At 43.8% G+C, this 18,829-nt stretch overlaps 1 protein-coding gene across 3 annotated transcripts in view; it reads left to right on the forward strand.

Moving 5' to 3' along the window:
• LOC116944135 (RNA-binding Raly-like protein) overlaps positions 1-18,829 on the forward strand; it is a 137,371-nt gene that overhangs the window by 75,150 nt on the left and 43,392 nt on the right. For 2 of the 3 annotated variants that reach the window (XM_032957594.2, XM_032957592.2), the window contains exon 2: positions 12,628-13,034. In XM_032957594.2, coding sequence (XP_032813485.1) covers positions 12,779-13,034 — 256 coding nt within the window. In that variant the 5' untranslated portion in view covers positions 12,628-12,778. Of the gene's footprint in view, positions 1-2,223; positions 2,280-12,627; positions 13,035-18,829 lie in introns of all 3 variants that reach the window. The other variant, XM_032957593.2, reaches the window with a different exon arrangement.

Genomic DNA, 18,829 nt, shown 5'->3' on the forward strand with positions numbered 1-18,829 from the left:
TATTTAGTGATCTCAGTATTCATTCGTTATTTAACTTTATTTGTATTGCCACGAAAATATTAATGGTAAGACGTCCAAAGTTCGTTTTACTGACACTTCATATGACGAATATTCGCTGATCGAGGTATTACTCTCGAGTATGAAATCGGTGATTTGAGTTCAACTCCCAGTAAGGTATGCGAACTATGGCATGTGCTTCCCTTCCCCAACCGCTACTGACCAGCCTCGAGTACCATTGCATGGTCAAACAACCCCCATGGCATGGGAAGGCGTTCATCCAGCGGTGGATTGACAAAGAGATATCATTATATATAGCATGTATATGTTACCGATGGATATATAGTGGCCCAAATGTCAGACTTGCGTGTCTGGAAAAGATAACTTATTGGAGTCCAGCACAGTCTGTGATGGCTTAGAATATGGCAATTTGAGTGCCCTTAAGTAATCATCGTCGCCACCAGCCATGATCTAGGCACTGCACACAATCTATACGCCTCTGCTCACTCGCTACTTTCATTGCTCTATCTCCGGAGTAGACGTACTCTCTCGGGTGTAATGCCTCTGGTCGCAATTCCGTCATTAGTCTCGACCATCTTTCAGCGACGTGTTTTTTAGAAGAATGCTTACGTTGCTTACCGGTAAATGTGATGTCTGTAATTTGCATTTGTGCACTAATTCACCTGCAAATGCAACCCTAATTCACTTGCAAATGCAAACTTTCATCAGCATAAGGCCATTGTGTGGCAATTTGGTGAGATTTAGCACAGACCAATTCAATGTAATCACCTGTAATGGTTTGCAAATCAAAATCTCCTTAAAGAACCCTACAAATTCTTGAACATCATCAATTGTATATTGTATTAGTAATGTGTTCTCAGTGAACGGGTATTGATCTATCATATTCTTCTTTGGTTCTTTCGGTAAAGTCACGTAGAATGAGAATAAAATAATAAATTGATAAAATAAAATAACACAATAATATTCTCACGACGTTTCGGCCACAACACAAGCAGCCTTCATCTGATGAAGGCCGCATCTGATGACAGCCGCTTGTGTTGTGGCCGAAACGTCGTGAGAATATTATTGTGTTATTTTATTTTATCAATTTATTATTTTATTCTCATTCTACGTGACTTTACTGAAAGAACCAAAGAAGATGAATCATTGCAGTCACGAAAGCTTTAAATCGAAATCTATATTATTTTCTAGAAATTTTTTTTTGAATGTGGACAAGTGATGTAGTTGAGATGTTAATCCACAGAGATTAATCAAATACAAACTCACACGTTGTGTTACAGCAACAGTGTCTTTGTGTTCTAAGCAATATTTGCATATTTAATTTTACAAAGCTATGGAGCACATCGTTATCATCATCAGCCTTGATCTTGTCACTGCTGCATGAACGTTTTCCCGAGCCGTCACCACCTGTAATGGCCTCGTGATACAATAATCCATTTAGCTCCTCCTTGTGAGTTCTTCTCATCACTCCATCGCCACAGTGGACGTCTCTTACTCTCCGGCATATTCTGTCCTCTGTTGTTTTTTTCGGCCCGCCGGTCGACCATCCCTTCCAGCGATGTGTCCTTCCAAAGCCCACTTTTCTCTACAGTTATAGTAATATAATTTCTCTCACTTGCACATGTTCCGTGATGCATGCGTCCCACCACTTTATTCCTCTCGGTGTGATTCAAGACATGCAACTTTCCATGCCTCTTTATGCACATTTCAGCATTCATTCTATATCCTTATGCAAGGTCCATACAGTAATTATGATCCATATGTCATAGCAGCTAATACTGATTTACAATTTGATTATTTATTAAAATTTATATGACACCATCGTTCATTATTTAGTGCAAAAAAATATATTTTACGAGTGCGTATTAATTATAACACACTAGAGGCATGAATAAGTAAAATATGAATTAAAACACATCAACCCACAAAGTTATTCCACAGATATGGAAATGTCGATCAAAACATTGACAAACTTTCACATTTATTTTTTTTGCCAAGACATTTTAATTTCCTATAATTTCGCTAAATGCCACTCAGAGCGTCTGCTGCCTTGAATGTATTTTCCCTCTTGATCAATGGATGCTCGCAGGCACATTGCATCCACCGCAACACGAGAGCACCGGCATTGAAAGCGTTCCAGTCAGTGAGCTTTTGGAGATTGGAGGGTACTATCTTGACAGTTGACCTGCGGCTGATCTCTTTCAGACGCTCAAGCAGTGGAAAATACAGTGCCCGCGCGTAGGCAAGTCGGCGGTGGCGAGGTTAGCGTCGCATTCACACGCACTCGGTCCGTTCATTCCCCGCATCCAAGCGCGTCTTTGGCGCAGACTTAACGAGCGAGCTCGTTCAGGCGCGGGGGCTTTCAAAGGGACCTCCGGTGGCACTTGACTTTCCGACGAGGCACGGAGAGTCACAGCGGCGGGCCACAGCAGGCTTTGGAAAGGGACGAGCCGCGGGGGCGTCGCTGCGACACGTGACAAATGTGAGCCGGCACAACGCGTGCTCAAATGGGTTAGCGGCACGCTGGCGGCGGGGCATTAAATGCGTTCTGGCGCCGAAGACCCGGTCCCGCCATGCCTCCCCTGGGCTCAGACGCCCGCTGAGGGATAAGCGGCGCAGGCGTTGCTCGTCTTGAGTGTTTGGCGCTTGGCTTTGCCATCACTTCTAATCTCCAGTCGCTTCGCGCGGTCCCGGGCTCACAGTGAGCGCGCCCGCTGTTAATTTCGCTTGACGTTCGCCGCAGACGCTTCCGCAGCCGGGGAAGATCGTGCGGTGTTTTATCAGGAAAATTATTTTAAAGCTTTTCTATATCGTCCGTTAGTGTTTGAGAAAAACATTTCGTTGAATTTTGTTTTGCCCTTGCTGACAACCTTGAGACGAAAACAGGGAGACATTACATGCCCAATAACTGAAAATATTACGCAGCACCACTAAAGTGCTGCAGATAAAATGTTTCAAAGCTCAGATGGAGCTTACAAGTGCGGTGATGCATCGGTGTGACAAACGCACATGTTATCTTATTTGCAGTTTTCTAAGCCTTGACTTATAAATAGTTGCCTTTGCAGTACGAAATTTGTTTGCAGGAATGTATGCAATATCGCTTCACTGGGCTAAGCTAAATATATAGAGAACTGTCTTGAAATTGACAGAATCATCTCTGTAATCAATGGCTATCATGTATATATGCATGCATTTTCATTTGTAGAACTTCTCCTCGACCACTCCACCAATTATAATGAATGGGGAGTTATTTAAAGGCTAATGATATGTTGTTTATTCAAATGAGGGCTAATGTAAATATGTTTTTACCTTTGACCCATTCATTTCGCTCATAGCTTCTCGCGCTGCATTGGAAAAAAATAAAAGCTAGCATGCGATGTCTCAGCAAACATGCCAACGCTGGCACGTGGTTGAAACCGTTGGACGAACGTTTCTTCGACATTGACCCAACGTTCCATGTTTTATGGGGTGGGTCCCACCGTCCACCGTCTCTCTTTACGATCGTGCCACATATGCAGGTTATGGGATGGAGGGTGTGCGGGGACTGGGGGGGGGGGGTGAAGCGGGCGAGGGGAGTAGCCGCTGAATCTCAACGGACTTCCCACCGTGGAGTATAACCTGGTGAGCGGTGAGGGTCAGGTGAGTGGTGAATGGCTCACCAGGGTCACGTGAGTGTCACGTCACCCAGACCATTGGACAGGCTGGCCACTAGTAAACTGCAACAGATATCCAAAAATCCATGCGTTGATACGTTAAATTCATCCACGATGAACTTGTGGACTACTAGGTTACAAATACTCCTAAGACCCAAATCCCATATATATACCATATGGCTCTCTGTTTGCATTTTTACTTGAAATCCCCGTCTAAAACATGCAAATTTCGTTATCAACTAAACATATTCTGCCAAGTGGGAGTTGTGTTTCCTCCACCGTTCGTGCCCATACTTTTAAGATCTTCGCCAAGTCTCCTCCAATTCTTCCGTGGATCGCCCGATTTTATTTTTGTCTCCTGGGATCCAGTCCCTAACTTGTTCGGCTTTTCGGTTGTTACCCATTCATTGTACATGTCCTAGCCACCTTCCTCTTCTTCATTGACATCCTGGAGTATTATATGAAAATAAAGTCCCAAATCAATACAGAACCAAGCAGCATCAGGCTTGTGGTTGTGCATCATTACTTTAAAGATATCAGGGAGGCTCTGGATAATGTGCGGCTGCGGATTGCAGTAGGGCTGGGATGATGCATCGATGTAGCTTGATTCTTGACCCGAACGATGCACGATGCTTCGAATCGTTTCGAAAAGTTTTTATTTATTTATTTTCTCTCTGTAATACGTAATTGTGCGTTCATGTAAAAAGTAAAATCGTTAATAGGAATAACATATTGTTGACTAAGGTCACCGAATGCCTCGCGAAAGTTGAGTTGTCATGTAATATCGGCTGCAAAAACCTACATGTTCAATTGTGATATTTGTATGAAATACTCCGCAATGTTTTGCATTGATATGCACTGCGAATAATATTGTGCATAGACTTGGAAAGCTGTCCCATTGGCGAGCCTTGACGACTCCTTGAAAAATAACACCGTTAACATATATTGTGCACAAAGAAGGCCTATTTCGTAGGATTCTGCTCCCCTTGCGATTCAATGTATTAAGTGTAACTCAGCGTCACAATCGAATTCAATAAAGAAAATTCCATATTTGTGTGAACACAATACAACATTCAAATTGAAAGGCATCGGTTCTTATACACGCGGTGCGACGGACGCATCGCGAGCTTATGAATCAATATGAATCGCTTCGTGCTTACGCCCCTTGACATGTACGCGCTCTAGCGCCTCGCATACATCTACGATGAAGTCTATCGGGGGGCAGAAACGCATTGTGATCTATATTAACGACTCAAATCTCATATACGCGCGCGGATATATGGACACCGCGCATGTATATTAATGCTCTACTGTATGCCACTTCCAATGCATGTTTTTTTTACCTCGCTAATAGTAACCGTGCTCTCAATGGACGTGTCAATTACTTGCTGATGAAACGTTGATTAGATACTGCACAGGGGTTTTGAGCCGGTGCAGCAAGGGCCTTTGCGGCCATCTGTGATAGTCCAGCCGTGGTGCGTACAAAGGGGGCTCGGGATGACCTTCTGATATGCGCTGGATTAACGAGTGATTGAGTCGAGCTTAATACAGTTAGGGATCGGAAGCTGCCCTGCCCGCATTTAAATTAAACACAAGTACAACACTTTAATTGACATCCCTCCGCACCTAGATGAATAACGCGTTCCAATGGAGGCAATCCTTGTTTAATGGTTTAATGAGCACTTTATTTACATTTTTATGGACATTGACAAGGCTTTTTGTTTCTTCTTCTGGAATATTATCATTTACATCGGGGATAATGCCATCATATATGTGCATCATCAAGTGTTAATTTGAAGTTACTGCATGCATTCTGCAAATTACTAATTACATGAGAAGAAAAATAATAATGAATGATTTATTATTAATTATTAATTATTAGAATTTATAACGAATTTTCTTTCGTAACTTCTTCACGTGAAAAAGTATATACGTGTAGAAAATCATACAAAATCACATGCTTCGTAATTAAACTAACACATTTCATACGTGGTCGTGTCTCTCTGCAACGGTCTTTACAGGTAACCATTTTGTTCGTGTTTTTGTTTTTTTTAGTTGTGGTTGCACCCGATTCAAGAGCCGAATGGCTCTTTACCAAAATAAATAAACTGCGTAAAACTGAAAAGAAACACGAAACATTCATGCAGAATCTCCAGAAATTTGACTTTAAGTTTAGGGTGACTTATAAAACAATTAAAAAATGCACGATGGGATTATTCATAACCTCTCTGGAAAACAATTTACACCAGTGAACAAAATAATCAATTAAAAGGTTTCATTCCGTTTTCTGCAGTGTAGCCCCAGCCGGAGGCAGCGTATTGGATTATGTAGATGCATTGTTTGCAGTCTGACATTCCTTACGTCCTAAATGCTGACCATGAGGTTATTTTACTCAGATAATGCCCTAAGCAGGCGTGATTCACAGATTTATTTATAATGTTGTTGAGACATTTTAATTATTAATTCATGTGTTCACGTAAGTGGCAAGAATAAAGAATTCACCATGAAATGAGTAATACAGCACAAGATAATTGCTTTTATTCTCATGATTATTATTAATGAGTTATTTTCTCATTACACAAAAAAGAACAATTACTCTGCTTCTGTAAATATAAAACAGACTGGTTAGATTTTGCTCCAATTTAATACGGTTTACATTTTATCTCTGTTATATATTTTTTTTCAGAAAACAAAGTTGAGTTTTGGGGGTACAGGCCGCAGCATAGATAAATAATGTTTTCATTATAATTTTTTTTAAACTAAGTTGGGGAATGTGAGTTGTTGTTCATTCATGTGCAATATTTATAAAATTACGTTGCTGTGATCCTCGCGTGCAAAGTTTATTGAGCTAACCCCGAGGGATTTTGAACCTGGCCTTGTGAAGGGAATTACAAAACTTGCTCCACTCACCCCACCTGACAGAATCGAGGTGAAGTGTGTGCTGTGCAAGAGACAGAGATAAGGATTGAGCAGCCTATCAGCTTCTCCACAGTTGGGAAAAGCTTCATTTCCATGCTGCGTTTATTATTATTTATATATTTTTTTATCCGGAAACTACACTTGATGCAGGCTAGTACTGATTCTCACACACTCGAGGTGTCAACACTGAGAACATTGTTGGAATCAATGGACTGGCCAAGTCGCTCTGAGTTCGTCCATTCTCATCAGATCTTTGGAAGGTAAGCAGGGTTAAGCTTAGTTATTCATTGGATGGGAGACTACCAAGGGAAAAAGACGGCTATTTTAGGATACAAATTGAGCAATCATTGGAAGGATGTTATTAACCAGGTAAAACCCTAACTGCTTTATGGTTGTTGTCTATCATATCTGCCGGGTACTAGTCTATTTTTTATGAGTTAACTTCCCCCTCGCATCCCCAGCTCCCTCGGCCTCCCACTTCCAGCCCCGCCCACTTCCCCCCCGCCCCCCAGCCTCACGTCCCTCTCCTAGCGTCCACGCAGCGCCCCCCCCCCTCTCTCCCCCTTGCCCCTCCCTCTTTCTTACCTGTATAGCCTCTTACCACGGCAACTCTCTCTCTCCCCCCTTGCTCCTCCCCCTTTCTTACCTGTATAACCTCTTACCACGGCAACTCTCTCTCTCCCTCCTAGCTCCTCCCCCTTTTCTTACCTGTATAACCTCTTACCACGGCAACTCTCTCTCTCCCCCCTTGCTCCTCCCCCTTTCTTACCTATATAACCTTTTACCACGGCAACTCTCTCTCTCTCCCCCCTTGCTCCTCCCTCTTTCTTACCTATATAACCTCTTACCACGGCAACTCTCTCTCTCCCCCCTTGCTCCTCCACTTTTCTTACCTGTATAACCTCTTACCACGGCAGCTCTCTCTCCCACTTCAGCAAAAAAATATATATTGATGTGGTTTTCCCACCTGATAATGATTGCTTGTTTTGCAATCGAAACGTCGTGATTTATTTTATTTTATACCTACGTGACTTTACCGAAAAAACCAAAGAGTATGAATTCCTGCAGTCACGAAAGCTTCAAATCAAGATTGGCTATTTTAGGGTTGAAGTGTGAGGTGGATAGTGAATGACAGTACATTGGTGGATTATATAATCCACCCAGTGTGGAGAGGTTCAGTTTTATGCACACGTGACAAACACAGTGAATAGAATTATCCGAACATCTCAATGCAGGATCATTCTGAAAGAAAAAAAAAGAGCCTTGATACTTTTATACGTAAATATAGGGCATTAATGACACATTTATTCACAACGGCTTCAATGAGCCTCAATATTATATCCTTGAAAAAACAAAAACATCTTACGTTGAGAAAACAACTCAAGCAAGGCCATGGCGGAAAAAAAAAATGCCCCTTCCACTCACTGAAGTGTACAAACCTCTCAAGACGGAAGATGGGTGACGTGTTCGGCCAGTGCGGAGCTCGATATTGGCTAGCAGGTGGCGTGAGACCACAGCTGTGTGTGACGAGGAGAGAGAATGGGCTACGGTGGATAAAAAGTTAAGGATTCCCATTGACGGGAATGGAGTGATGATCTGCACTGCGCTGCGAGTGAGAGGAGCGCACCGCGTGCGCGTGTGAATGCCCAACTCGAGGCGCCTGCACCGAGTTCCGTAAAGCAAATGGGCTGAGGCGCGTGCTGAGCACAGGTCAGAGCCCCATCGCGTATGCACGGAAACAAACTGTTAAGATTGCGCTAGATTGGCCACTTTGTTCTCCTCGGGCTGTCAGCCCGTGAGTGTGACCATAGAGGATTTTAAACTGACACAAAAACATGCTTTTTTGCTCGCAACAACTGGATGGTGTGTGGCTATGACAGAGGCAGATATAGAAGCTTCCAGGGAGGGAGAGAGGGGGGGGCGGGATGGGGCATCACCCCCATCACCCCCCCCTTAAAATCCATCACTGGACTATGCCCATGGAAACAACATGTTGCCCAAAGACGGAAATCATCAGGCATATTTCGAGCATGTAATGTATGGCCACCGTGTGTACCGAACCAGTAGTTCTTAGGGTCGTATTCTTGTTAGTCGCAGCTCGGGCTTGAACCGTTCAGTTGCTTATGAAGATGCGTGTGCGACTCAGCAATGGCTCAGCTGCGGCTCGGCCCCAAACAATCCTGAGCAAGGTAAGTGTGGCCTTTTTGAGCCGGTTCGCTTGAGCCAGAGCCAATCCTGAGCCAGAGCCGTGACGAAGAAGATGGACGTACAAAAAAAAACAGATTATAGCATTAGGAGTGAGTTTGACCGTCGTTGCCGCAAACGCCAACCAAAAGGACACAGCAGCCTCAGAACAACTGTCCTGAGCACTTATTTAAGAAGGGAATAGCTTCTGTCAGCTTATTTATCATTACAAGCTTACAGCAAACAACGTGGGCATTTGCACGGTCAAGGAAAAAGAAGGCGGCATTGACAGTCTATTGTGTAAGAGAGACTCTGGAAGGATATTTGCCAAGCCCGTGTATGTTTAATAAAATCATCGAGACGTGGTGCTCTTCTGACGTGGACGCCATCAGTACAATACCCGATTAAAAAGTTGTGAAAACAAATTCAATAAACAAGCACCATTATCCCTGAGCACTGGAGGATGCGTTGACGTGTGATTTGTTGCGGAATACGGCACACTTTTTAAACACGCCTGTAGACCCCAGGGAGTTCTGCTCCAAGCTGATCGTAAGGTCTCTTGAGATCACACCCTTTGACATTTGGCTTGTTCTGCAGCGTTGGTTTCCTCCAGAAATGTATGCCAATGTAACAGAGACTAATGACAGCCGTCACACATTCGGCATGACAGACACACATCCCGCTGTTTTATGGATGCCAGAGCCCGAAGGCGGCAGCAATGTGCTCTGTGATTCACGGGAGATGCTTCGGGTGGTGGTGCATGAGTGTCATGACACTGACACCAGCTACGGTAATTCTAAAAATGTCCAGGGGACATAACATGACCGGTCACTCACAGATGATCGCTTAATGTTTGAATACCTGATGGAAGCAATGTCCATCGTCGGGTAGATGTGTGTATGCGTGTGTGTGTGGGGAGCGGTAGTGTAGTGGTCAGCGAGCTGCGCTACGAACCCGGCGACCCGAGTTCGATTCCCACTCACGGCCAACACCGGTGACAAATATATGTACCGGTCCTGGGCCTCCCCTAGGTCGACTTAACCTCAAACGAGTACCTGATGCGATGTGTAAACATCGCCACTGGGGAGACAAAGGCGGCCGGGCGCGGTCCTGGCCACCCACCCCCTCGTGTGCCGTGCCGGCCTTCATCTATGCTCAATAACAGCACTCCCACCTGAGGACGGTTGCTTGTGTTGCGATCGAAACGTCGTGATATATTATTTGTTCTACCCACGTGACTTTACCGAAAGAACAAAAGAGTGTGGATTCCTGCAGTCACGAAAGCTTCCAATCAATATTGCCCCAAGAGTCTGTTAAAGGCGACACGGAGTAAGTGAAGCAGAGTTCAATTCCTCCTCATGACCAATAACATAAGCGAATATTTGAACCGCTCCTCGGCTTCCCAGAGGTTGACTCAGCTTGTGCACTGTTACTGGGTGCTTGCTGAGACCCAAAAGTCTATGTGGTATAGCAGTGCAGGGGATCTTTGTTATTGTGCATCCTCGGCGCCTGTGTTGCAATCGGGAGTATAAATGCCCGGAAGACTTTTAGAGAGAGATACGCACTTTAATTATAATTAAAGTATTTTTTTTCAAGATTGCATTTTGCACGCTTTGCTCATCTCGTGATTTTGCAGTCCCCAGTCTTCAGCCGTCGATGTCCACAACGTCGACTGACAACTGGGGAGCCTCGTGGTTGGACAATGCTTGTCGCTGTCACCTGGCATTCGTGGGTGTTCAATTTTTTGTATCCCATCAGCTGTCCATTAGAGCCGAATGGCGTACCCAGAGAATTCCATTTATCAACGTTGATGGATTGTTTGGTGGATGTCAAATAGCTTGTCATTGTAAGCAAGAGTGACCAATTCAAACCAGGTGTAACGGGTTACAGCTTTCTGAAATGGTCTTCCAATGTATAGTAAACAAGTACAGTGCATTTCTTTCATACATGAAGACATTACAGCACTGAAAGTGATGCATATATACCACAAACTGCATACTAATCTATCTGAACAAAAGTAAATTGGCCATTTTAATTGTAGCATAATTTTTTCCTTTTACTTTTTTTTGTTAAATTACCCTTATTGAACACAATTAAAGTAATGTAGTTTTAAACCTGCAGGTATATTGTTTGCGCACTTATATTGTGTGTATAACCCAGTAAAATCACTTTAATATGCCTTATGCAATCGTCCTATATTTACATTGGTCTAAGTATTAGCACTTCGTTATGCAATTAGAATGTCTGAGTGCATAACAGAAATGGCCTACTAAATGCATCGCTCAAAACTAAGAGTCAGTCCCAAACCGCTCTGACCATTATTTTTGTGTGTCACGGAATTTTAAAGGTCCAAGTGTCCTTTTTTTATCTCACACATTTTGTGCCTGATTTTCAGCAATTGAACGTGATGGACCAGCCATTTGCTTTTTTAAGCCGTTATTCAAATGTCTCTTTAACACTCCAGTGGCGCCTTTTGTTTTTTTCCATAGAGACTTGATAACGTTCCGTTTTCAGCTGTTCATTTGTTTCAATGAAATATGTATCAAGTCTTTTAAAATAAATGCATTAATTAAATGCACAGGTCGCATTATATTTTTGCTTGTTCCCCACCCAAAGTGCATTGCATGAAATAATTACTCTGCAGGAATAGAAGTGTTCCTTTGAGGTGCGGGGGGGGGGGGCAGAGGGGGGGAGCACATACACTTAATAAAGGTGGGGGGGGGGAGAACTTGAGATGTGGATCTTGAATGCTCTTCTGAGTGTGGAGGGCAAATCACGAGATGGTCTTGCTGCGCGATCACCCTCTTTTTCGTTTCTTTATTCTCAACCTGAACATCGGCTGCTGCACAATTGCACGCATCACACGGTCACTTCTGTGTTTTCATCCCGCCGAAGCAATTCCGAACGTGTGAATGAGGCAGTAAGTCTGTGGATGGAGTCACTGTGGTGTAACCTCTTTGCAGAAATTCATAGGACGTGCACGGTTAGAATATTCATCTTTTTTATGAACATAGTACCTCCATTTGCTAATTGCCCACCGATTATATCAAGTTGAATGCACGTGCAAAAGTGAAATTGGCCTGGTATGCGATTTGAATTCGAAATCTTATTTTCACTGGAATATACTTTAATTTCCTTTATAAAATAAGGAGGGTTCTTAATTAAATATTAGTCTTGATTGCAGCTAAGCTGCTAATTCAGCTATTGCCACTCATTACCTGAAATGCCATTTAAGGGGGCCCTAATGATTTGCTTGGATACACCACTGAATTTAGGTATACTGCGATTAAAATGCCATTTAGAGCCTTCTAATTATAGTCTTCTGAAACTGATGTTAATTTCCACTGCACATTATTTGCTTATTTTGACAGGCGTATATTAAATTGCAGCTACAGGTTACAACTACAAATAATTGCATGTGTCTCAGTTGTGGGTTGTATTAGAGCTGAGTTAAATGTTTTAGAAATAACACAAATTTAGATATACTGTACAGAGTTTGTCCAGTTTACCCCCAGCAAGATGTGATTGTAATAACAAATGATGACGCTATCGACCCATCATCGTGTAAATATTGTCTTTTGTAAAGCAGTACCCGACTTTTATAATTGCTGCATTATCCCCATAGAGTGCCGATCTCTAGCGCGGTCAGTAGATCTAGTTGACCCATTAATAGCCTTGTAAAAAATATTGCACTGCACTGGACATTGCCACAATGCAAACGCTTGCCCAGGAAACTCCTTGTTTTTTTTTAGACGCGTGAACATGCAGTTAATTTTAACCTGCACGCATATATTCAACATGTGCCTAATTTTCCCACCCTTTTTGTTGTTGTTGTTTTTGTTGTTACCCACAGGACACTTTCTTTGAATAACGCCCAAACAAAAGAAGATAAACAATAAGAAAGAAAGAAAGAAAAAAACCCCACCACAAAACCCAGCTAACTGTTTGAAAGCATTCGCCGGCCAAACAACAACAACAACAACAACAAAAAACCGGACACAAACATGACCGGCAAAGCACAGACGAGCAACGTGACCAACAAAAACGACCCGAGGTCAATCAACTCGCGCGTCTTCATCGGCAACCTCAACACGGCCATCGTCAAGAAGCCGGACGTGGAGACGCTCTTCTCCAAGTACGGCAAGGTGGTCGGCTGCTCGGTGCACAAGGGCTACGGCTTCGTGCAGTACGCCAGCGAGCGCAGCGCCCGGCTTGCCGTGGCCGGGGAGAACGGACGCGTCATGGCCGGCCAGCAGCTCGGTGAGGTGGAAACAACAACAACAACAACAAAACCGACGACGATGATGATGATGACGTCGTTGTTGTCATCGTCGTCGTTGTCGTCGGTGCGATTATTTTTTTACGTTTCTGTGATTTTTTTTTTATTCTTTGACTGTCGCTGTTTAGTTTGGTTATTTTTTTGTGCTACGTACAATTCACAGCTAAAAGGGTTGTCAACACTTGTACGCACGTATTATAAATGCTTAAAACCGTCGTCGTCGTCATCATCATAGTCAGACTTGATCGATCCACTGCTTGAGCCTCCCAAAGCCGTCACCACCTCTCACGATTTTGTGACTTAACAATTCCACATCGCAGCTGCACACGAGGTCACTTAATCGCTCCGTCGCTTTGATGTGCGTTTTCTCAGACGCGTTCCATTCCTAGGCTGCCACTGTGCTTTAAATCGGTGCTTTTACTATTAATATATATGTGTTTAGTTGAACGTTTACTGGTTGTAGTTACCACAAGAGAAAAGAAGAACTGAAAATATAATGGGTATCAAGAATTTGTTTTAAGACAACAGGAAGAATAAGATAAAAGAGTCACGAATAACTGTTTTCATGTTTCAAAGCAGGGAGTAAAATGTTTTTTTTCGCTTCTAGGACAAGTACATTCAGGAAATGTGACGATACAAAAGATATGTTCACCCAATGTGTTCCCTCGCTGCTAATCAGTGACCAACAATGGAAGAGTATATCTCCCTTATAGCTTTTTCATTTACACAATTCCTGATTAAAATTTTCCATTTGTGGAGTGGAGGCCAAAAGCAGTGAAAGACGCGTCACGCAGTCTGGTTAGGGTGCACTTGCATAGCCTCCTGTCATCACGCTGAAAGTATTTGTTTCAATTTAATATATGAGAAACAAAAATACCAAGCTGTCTCAACAATGATTGCATTTATCAAGAGTTCACTGTGTTTTGTTTAACATTACTTTCACTACTACATTAATTGTCTGGAGGTCTGTGGATGGTAAGCAACAATTATATTATTTAATTCACAAATCAATTGAAAATCAGTTTTGCCACAGCTTAAATTATATATCTTGAATGCGTATGTAAAGCTATTATGACATGTTCTGCTCTTCATACCGTTTACGTTTAGCATTTATTTCCACTTAAACCGATTGCACATCCTACATCTATTGATCACCCATTATGTCAATTTTATACGCTCGCTGGCTTTGTTGATTAAAATCATGGGCTTTGTTTCCAGGAAACAATTGCATCTCGATCTTCCATAAAACACAATCAACTCTTTACGCTGTTTGCTGTTACGCCTTTTGCTGTAAACAAGGCACTGTTATGGCCAATCAAGCCGCAATGCAGAGGCGCGGCAAAAAGCTTTGGAAAGCCATTTTCCGTCCCTAGCGGAATAACTATTTGCATGGCTGGAACAGCCTGCTGTAATTTTATTATTCTCCGACAAGTTTAATGCTCCAAGTAATGCGTTTATAGCACGTTTATGGCAGCGCCGATAAAAATGCAAAAAGCCTTGTTAACTTGTTACTTTCGTATAAGGCAAAGCCATTAGCCTTCTTAAGGTACAATTTAATCTCTTATTTTCTAAGCGAGGTTGAACGAGCCACCGGAAGTGTACTGTTGTTGTTCTTGTTGTTGGAAGTCTGCTTCAGCAATTCAAACTCTTAGACAGAGAGCTACCCTGGGCAAGTGCTGCCGGCACAGTACCATTAAGTGCACACCGTCCTTGGAGGGAACGTTAAGCCGGCTGTCCTGTGTGATTGTTTTTCCAACGTACAAGGTCCCGCGAGTGTACTGCGGTGATGAATGCATGCCGCGAGTCAGGGCCAGGGATGATGCTGCTGCCGCAGATGCCGCAGATGCCCCACGTGTCCTAAAAAAAAAAGAGGCGTGCTGTCCACAGAGCAACTCCGTGCGGCGACGATGCGAACGCACGGACGCGTCTTTGTCGCGTTAACGCACGTTGTGGAGAGAAATGCACGGAAGGAATCTGTCTGCGCGGCGATGCTTGAGGATCGGCTTGACGCGACGTCGCGTCAAGCCGATCCTCGATGCGACTTCCCCAGTTAAACGCGCAACGTTGCGACAATGTCGGCACGTGGTCGGAACCGTTGGATGAACGTTAGTCCAACGTTCCGTGTTTATCGGGTCACCATCTATGTATGGAATTTGCACCGTTGGGTACCCCGATGTCCTTGTGTGCATCAAAAAGATTAAGACGTCTCTTAGGCCGCGTGTTTTTTGTCGCGTCGACCTAACACGACTGAAATGTATAATGCAGATACATTTCTGAACAACGGCAGATACACAAGAAGGTGAGTATATAAATAATATAAACACTTCACTTGTACTCCCTGGTCCAAAGCATCTTTGCAGTTGACAGCGGCCGCACTGGCCAACGAGTGTGAAACAAGTATTGCTGAAATACAAACCGCAGCGTCAATTATTCACGTGCACGTGTTGTGATGTTGCCTTGATGCATTGTGTGGACACTTGCTTATTATAGAACCATTTATGCATTTTTAAAATTGCCCAAAGGGGCTTCTGCATGACTCGAAGACCAGTTCTGGGCTTTTAAGTCATGTTTTTTTTTGTAAGTTGAAAGCGATGATGGAATGGAGCGCCAAATAGTGCGATGTCATTAAACATTTACGCGCATCGTTTTGGGAGGTCACATATGACACCGTTGTGTTAATGTTGTAAGCCATCTTACAAAAGAAGTCTCCATAGGATTTGAACATTCGCCTTGCTTTGCTTCTCTGAGTCGTGAAGCGTAAAGAAGGCCATTTAACTGAGAGGTGAAGCTCAGTGTAGTCGTAAGGGAAGTGCATTACTGTGCTGGCAATTTACATACTGCGATGCTTCGTGCAGCAAAGCTAAGCAAAAGCCAGTTGAGTGTGAGCATCACACACGAGAGGGCTTGTGAATTATAATGAATCACTCCGCCTATGACTCCTGTGGTTGCCCATGCCATTGATGGTGGTGGTGGTGGCGTCTGATCTGGGTCCTTTACCACGCTTGTCCGATGCTGCCCTCTATTGGCATCTCTGGCACATAACCCTCACGTGTTAATTGTAACGTTGACAACGAGTCGGCGATACTGCACGTGGGAAATATGTGTTGTAAGCTTAGGGAGGGAATATTGTATTGTTTTACAGAGAAGTGTGTGCTTCTCATACATTTCAATTCATGAAAGCGTATTAAAGACTTAGCAGGGCTTCTCAAACCTTTATTTAAACTTGTATATTATGCAATTTCTGTTAAAATATAAGGGTTGTGGTTAATCATTGATTTCTTGCGATTTCATAAACAAACAAAAACATTAATCTAGTCCCATATATACTATACATATATTCAGTTTTATGAAAATAATACTCATGATTGGTGTTTTTCAATCGTTACATTTGGATGGCATCTAAATATTATTTGCCAGGGTAAAACGCTATCATTAGGTGTACCTTTTATAATATGACATTTCTAGCAAAAGTATTTACAGTAATAATTCATTTAATGCAGTTGTCAGTCCACCCCTCAGTCGTGGTAGTTGTTTTGACCATACTTCACCAAGATGGTCACTGGGGGTTAGTGGACGAAAGGAGGCCCGCAACTGGTTCAGATTACACTCACGACCGATCTCAGCCATGGCAGGGAATCAAACTCATTTGAACAGATTGATATGGCAATACACTAATAATAGCCCCACAGCTGCCCCCGTATACACACGTACAATATAATTGTCCTAAGTGAAAATATGTCTCTGCCAAAATAACGTGGAATGGCTATCACTGGAACAGAACCACCAGCCAAGATCAGCGACAGCACTGCCCCAAGTACTCACTGGAGTGAGCAGGCACTTATTCAAAACTATATTGCAAATTTGATATCCGAAAACGTCATAATATTGAAGAAAACTGCAACTACAGACTGTTGGAACAATCATGGAATTATTTCTTTTAAAAATCTAATTAAATATTGCATATAAATTGCAATGAATTTGCACGCTTTTACCGTGCCATGCTGGGTATGCACTGCGCCGAGTGTCCTACGTTTTGGAGACTTCATTCAACGGGGCTTTCCTCCCTTTCAGGTTTTCCCAGGATCGTCCTATTTTTGAAGTAGTTGTCTTAGAAACAACCCTTTATTATTCATAATAAAGGGTTGTTTTTGGGTTTGATCACATAAATATAACTGTGTCGTTAACCCACCACCACCCGCCACAGCCAATTAGGAAGGTCTGTCACGTAAACACAACGTGCCAATTAATTACTACTTCAGCACACCGGTGTGTTGGAGAGTAAACGCACAACATTTACATTTTGAGTACGGCGTTTCGCTGGTGATGACGACAACCAGCTTCGTCAGGCGATTTGCCACAATTGTGAAGGAGTCTTCCTGTTTCCAGTCTTAAATAAAGGGCGATGTCATCACTGTGATGTCATCATACCAGAGAGTTAAAATCCTCAGATTTTTGTCAACTGCACAGTAGTGCAACACTCGAGACATCGCAACGCCATTTACATCAAATTCTCCCCTCCTCCGCTATTGTGAAATACCGCCTGGTTTTGCTTCCCCATCATATATCCTGGATTTGCTGTCAAATTCCTCACGGGTGGCAGATTTTGCCGGTGATATGGTTTTGGCGATAATTATCGACGCGTCTCGGTCTCGTCGCTTCGCCGTCTTCGGCACGGACGCCGAGGGGTCCGTGCGGTTGCTGCCGGCGGTTGACTGCGCGGTTGCTTTTTGCAGGGACCGGCAACTTCTTTGGATTTATTGCGGCGCAGACACCGATGGCACGTATACATGCACACGAGGAGAAATTTAATTCCAGGCGATAATGGTGTCGGGCGTGTAAACAGTTGCGTAGTTTGCTATCTCGTCGGCCACGGTTTGTCATCATTACCGGCATCGGTCACATTTATGCCGGTGCCTTTCACACTCGGCGTTCAGCCAATGCGTTCACAAGGCAACCCCGGGTTAGCAGGGGCCCTGGCAGCTGGCAGCATCAATGCACACAAAGCCATTACATCCAACAGGGCCACATTCACGGGAAACATTGACCATGAAAGCAGCAAATAATGGCACGCTCTTGCTAATGGTGCCACGATAGCATTGACTTTGGCTCTACAGCATCCATACGCTTTGTTATCACCCAGCGGACGTTATCGAGGTGTTGTATTGGCAGGGCTCAAAGCTTTGACCCCATTACACACCGGCCCAGCGGCAAGCACATTAACCCGTGGGCTATCCAGCTGGGCTGTGGCGTGGGTTAACGTTTACAAAGTAATGATCCATAGAAGAGGTGGTGGGGGCGGCGCAAGGATCTTTTTTTTAATCGAAGCACAAAACGCCGTACGTCTTCATGTTCTCAGCCACAGATCCGCAGGCACTGTTATAACTTATCCGAGCTCCGAACGGAAGAGACTGCAAGCGACAAGCCCGTCGATTCTGCTGGCTGTGCGGCGGTGCACACAGTGTGTACGCTAAGTGCCTGCCCGGTGTCCGTGTCGCCGCGGGTGTGCTGGTTTGGAGATGCTGGCGCGCTGGGAGTGATGTCGCGTGCAACGGTGCATGCCGCTGAGCGTGCACCTTTCACACGCCGGCACGGTACACCGCTTTACCTTACCTTGGCTTTCAGAGCCCGTTCAGCTCAAGTACGGGCACCGTCGCAGCTTCACGCTGGTCTCGTGAATCTTGCAGACCCATCATCCCGCTGCATTAGAAGGTTAAATCGAATGCTATTTTTTTTTGGTTGGGAAATTGATTTACAATTCCAGCTTTGTCGCTATTAT

This window comes from Petromyzon marinus, chromosome 20 (assembly GCF_048934315.1).
Source record: "Petromyzon marinus isolate PM22_M1 ecotype Great Lakes invasive population chromosome 20, UKy_Petmar_22M1.pri1.0, whole genome shotgun sequence".
Lineage (NCBI taxonomy): Eukaryota > Metazoa > Chordata > Hyperoartia > Petromyzontiformes > Petromyzontidae > Petromyzon > Petromyzon marinus.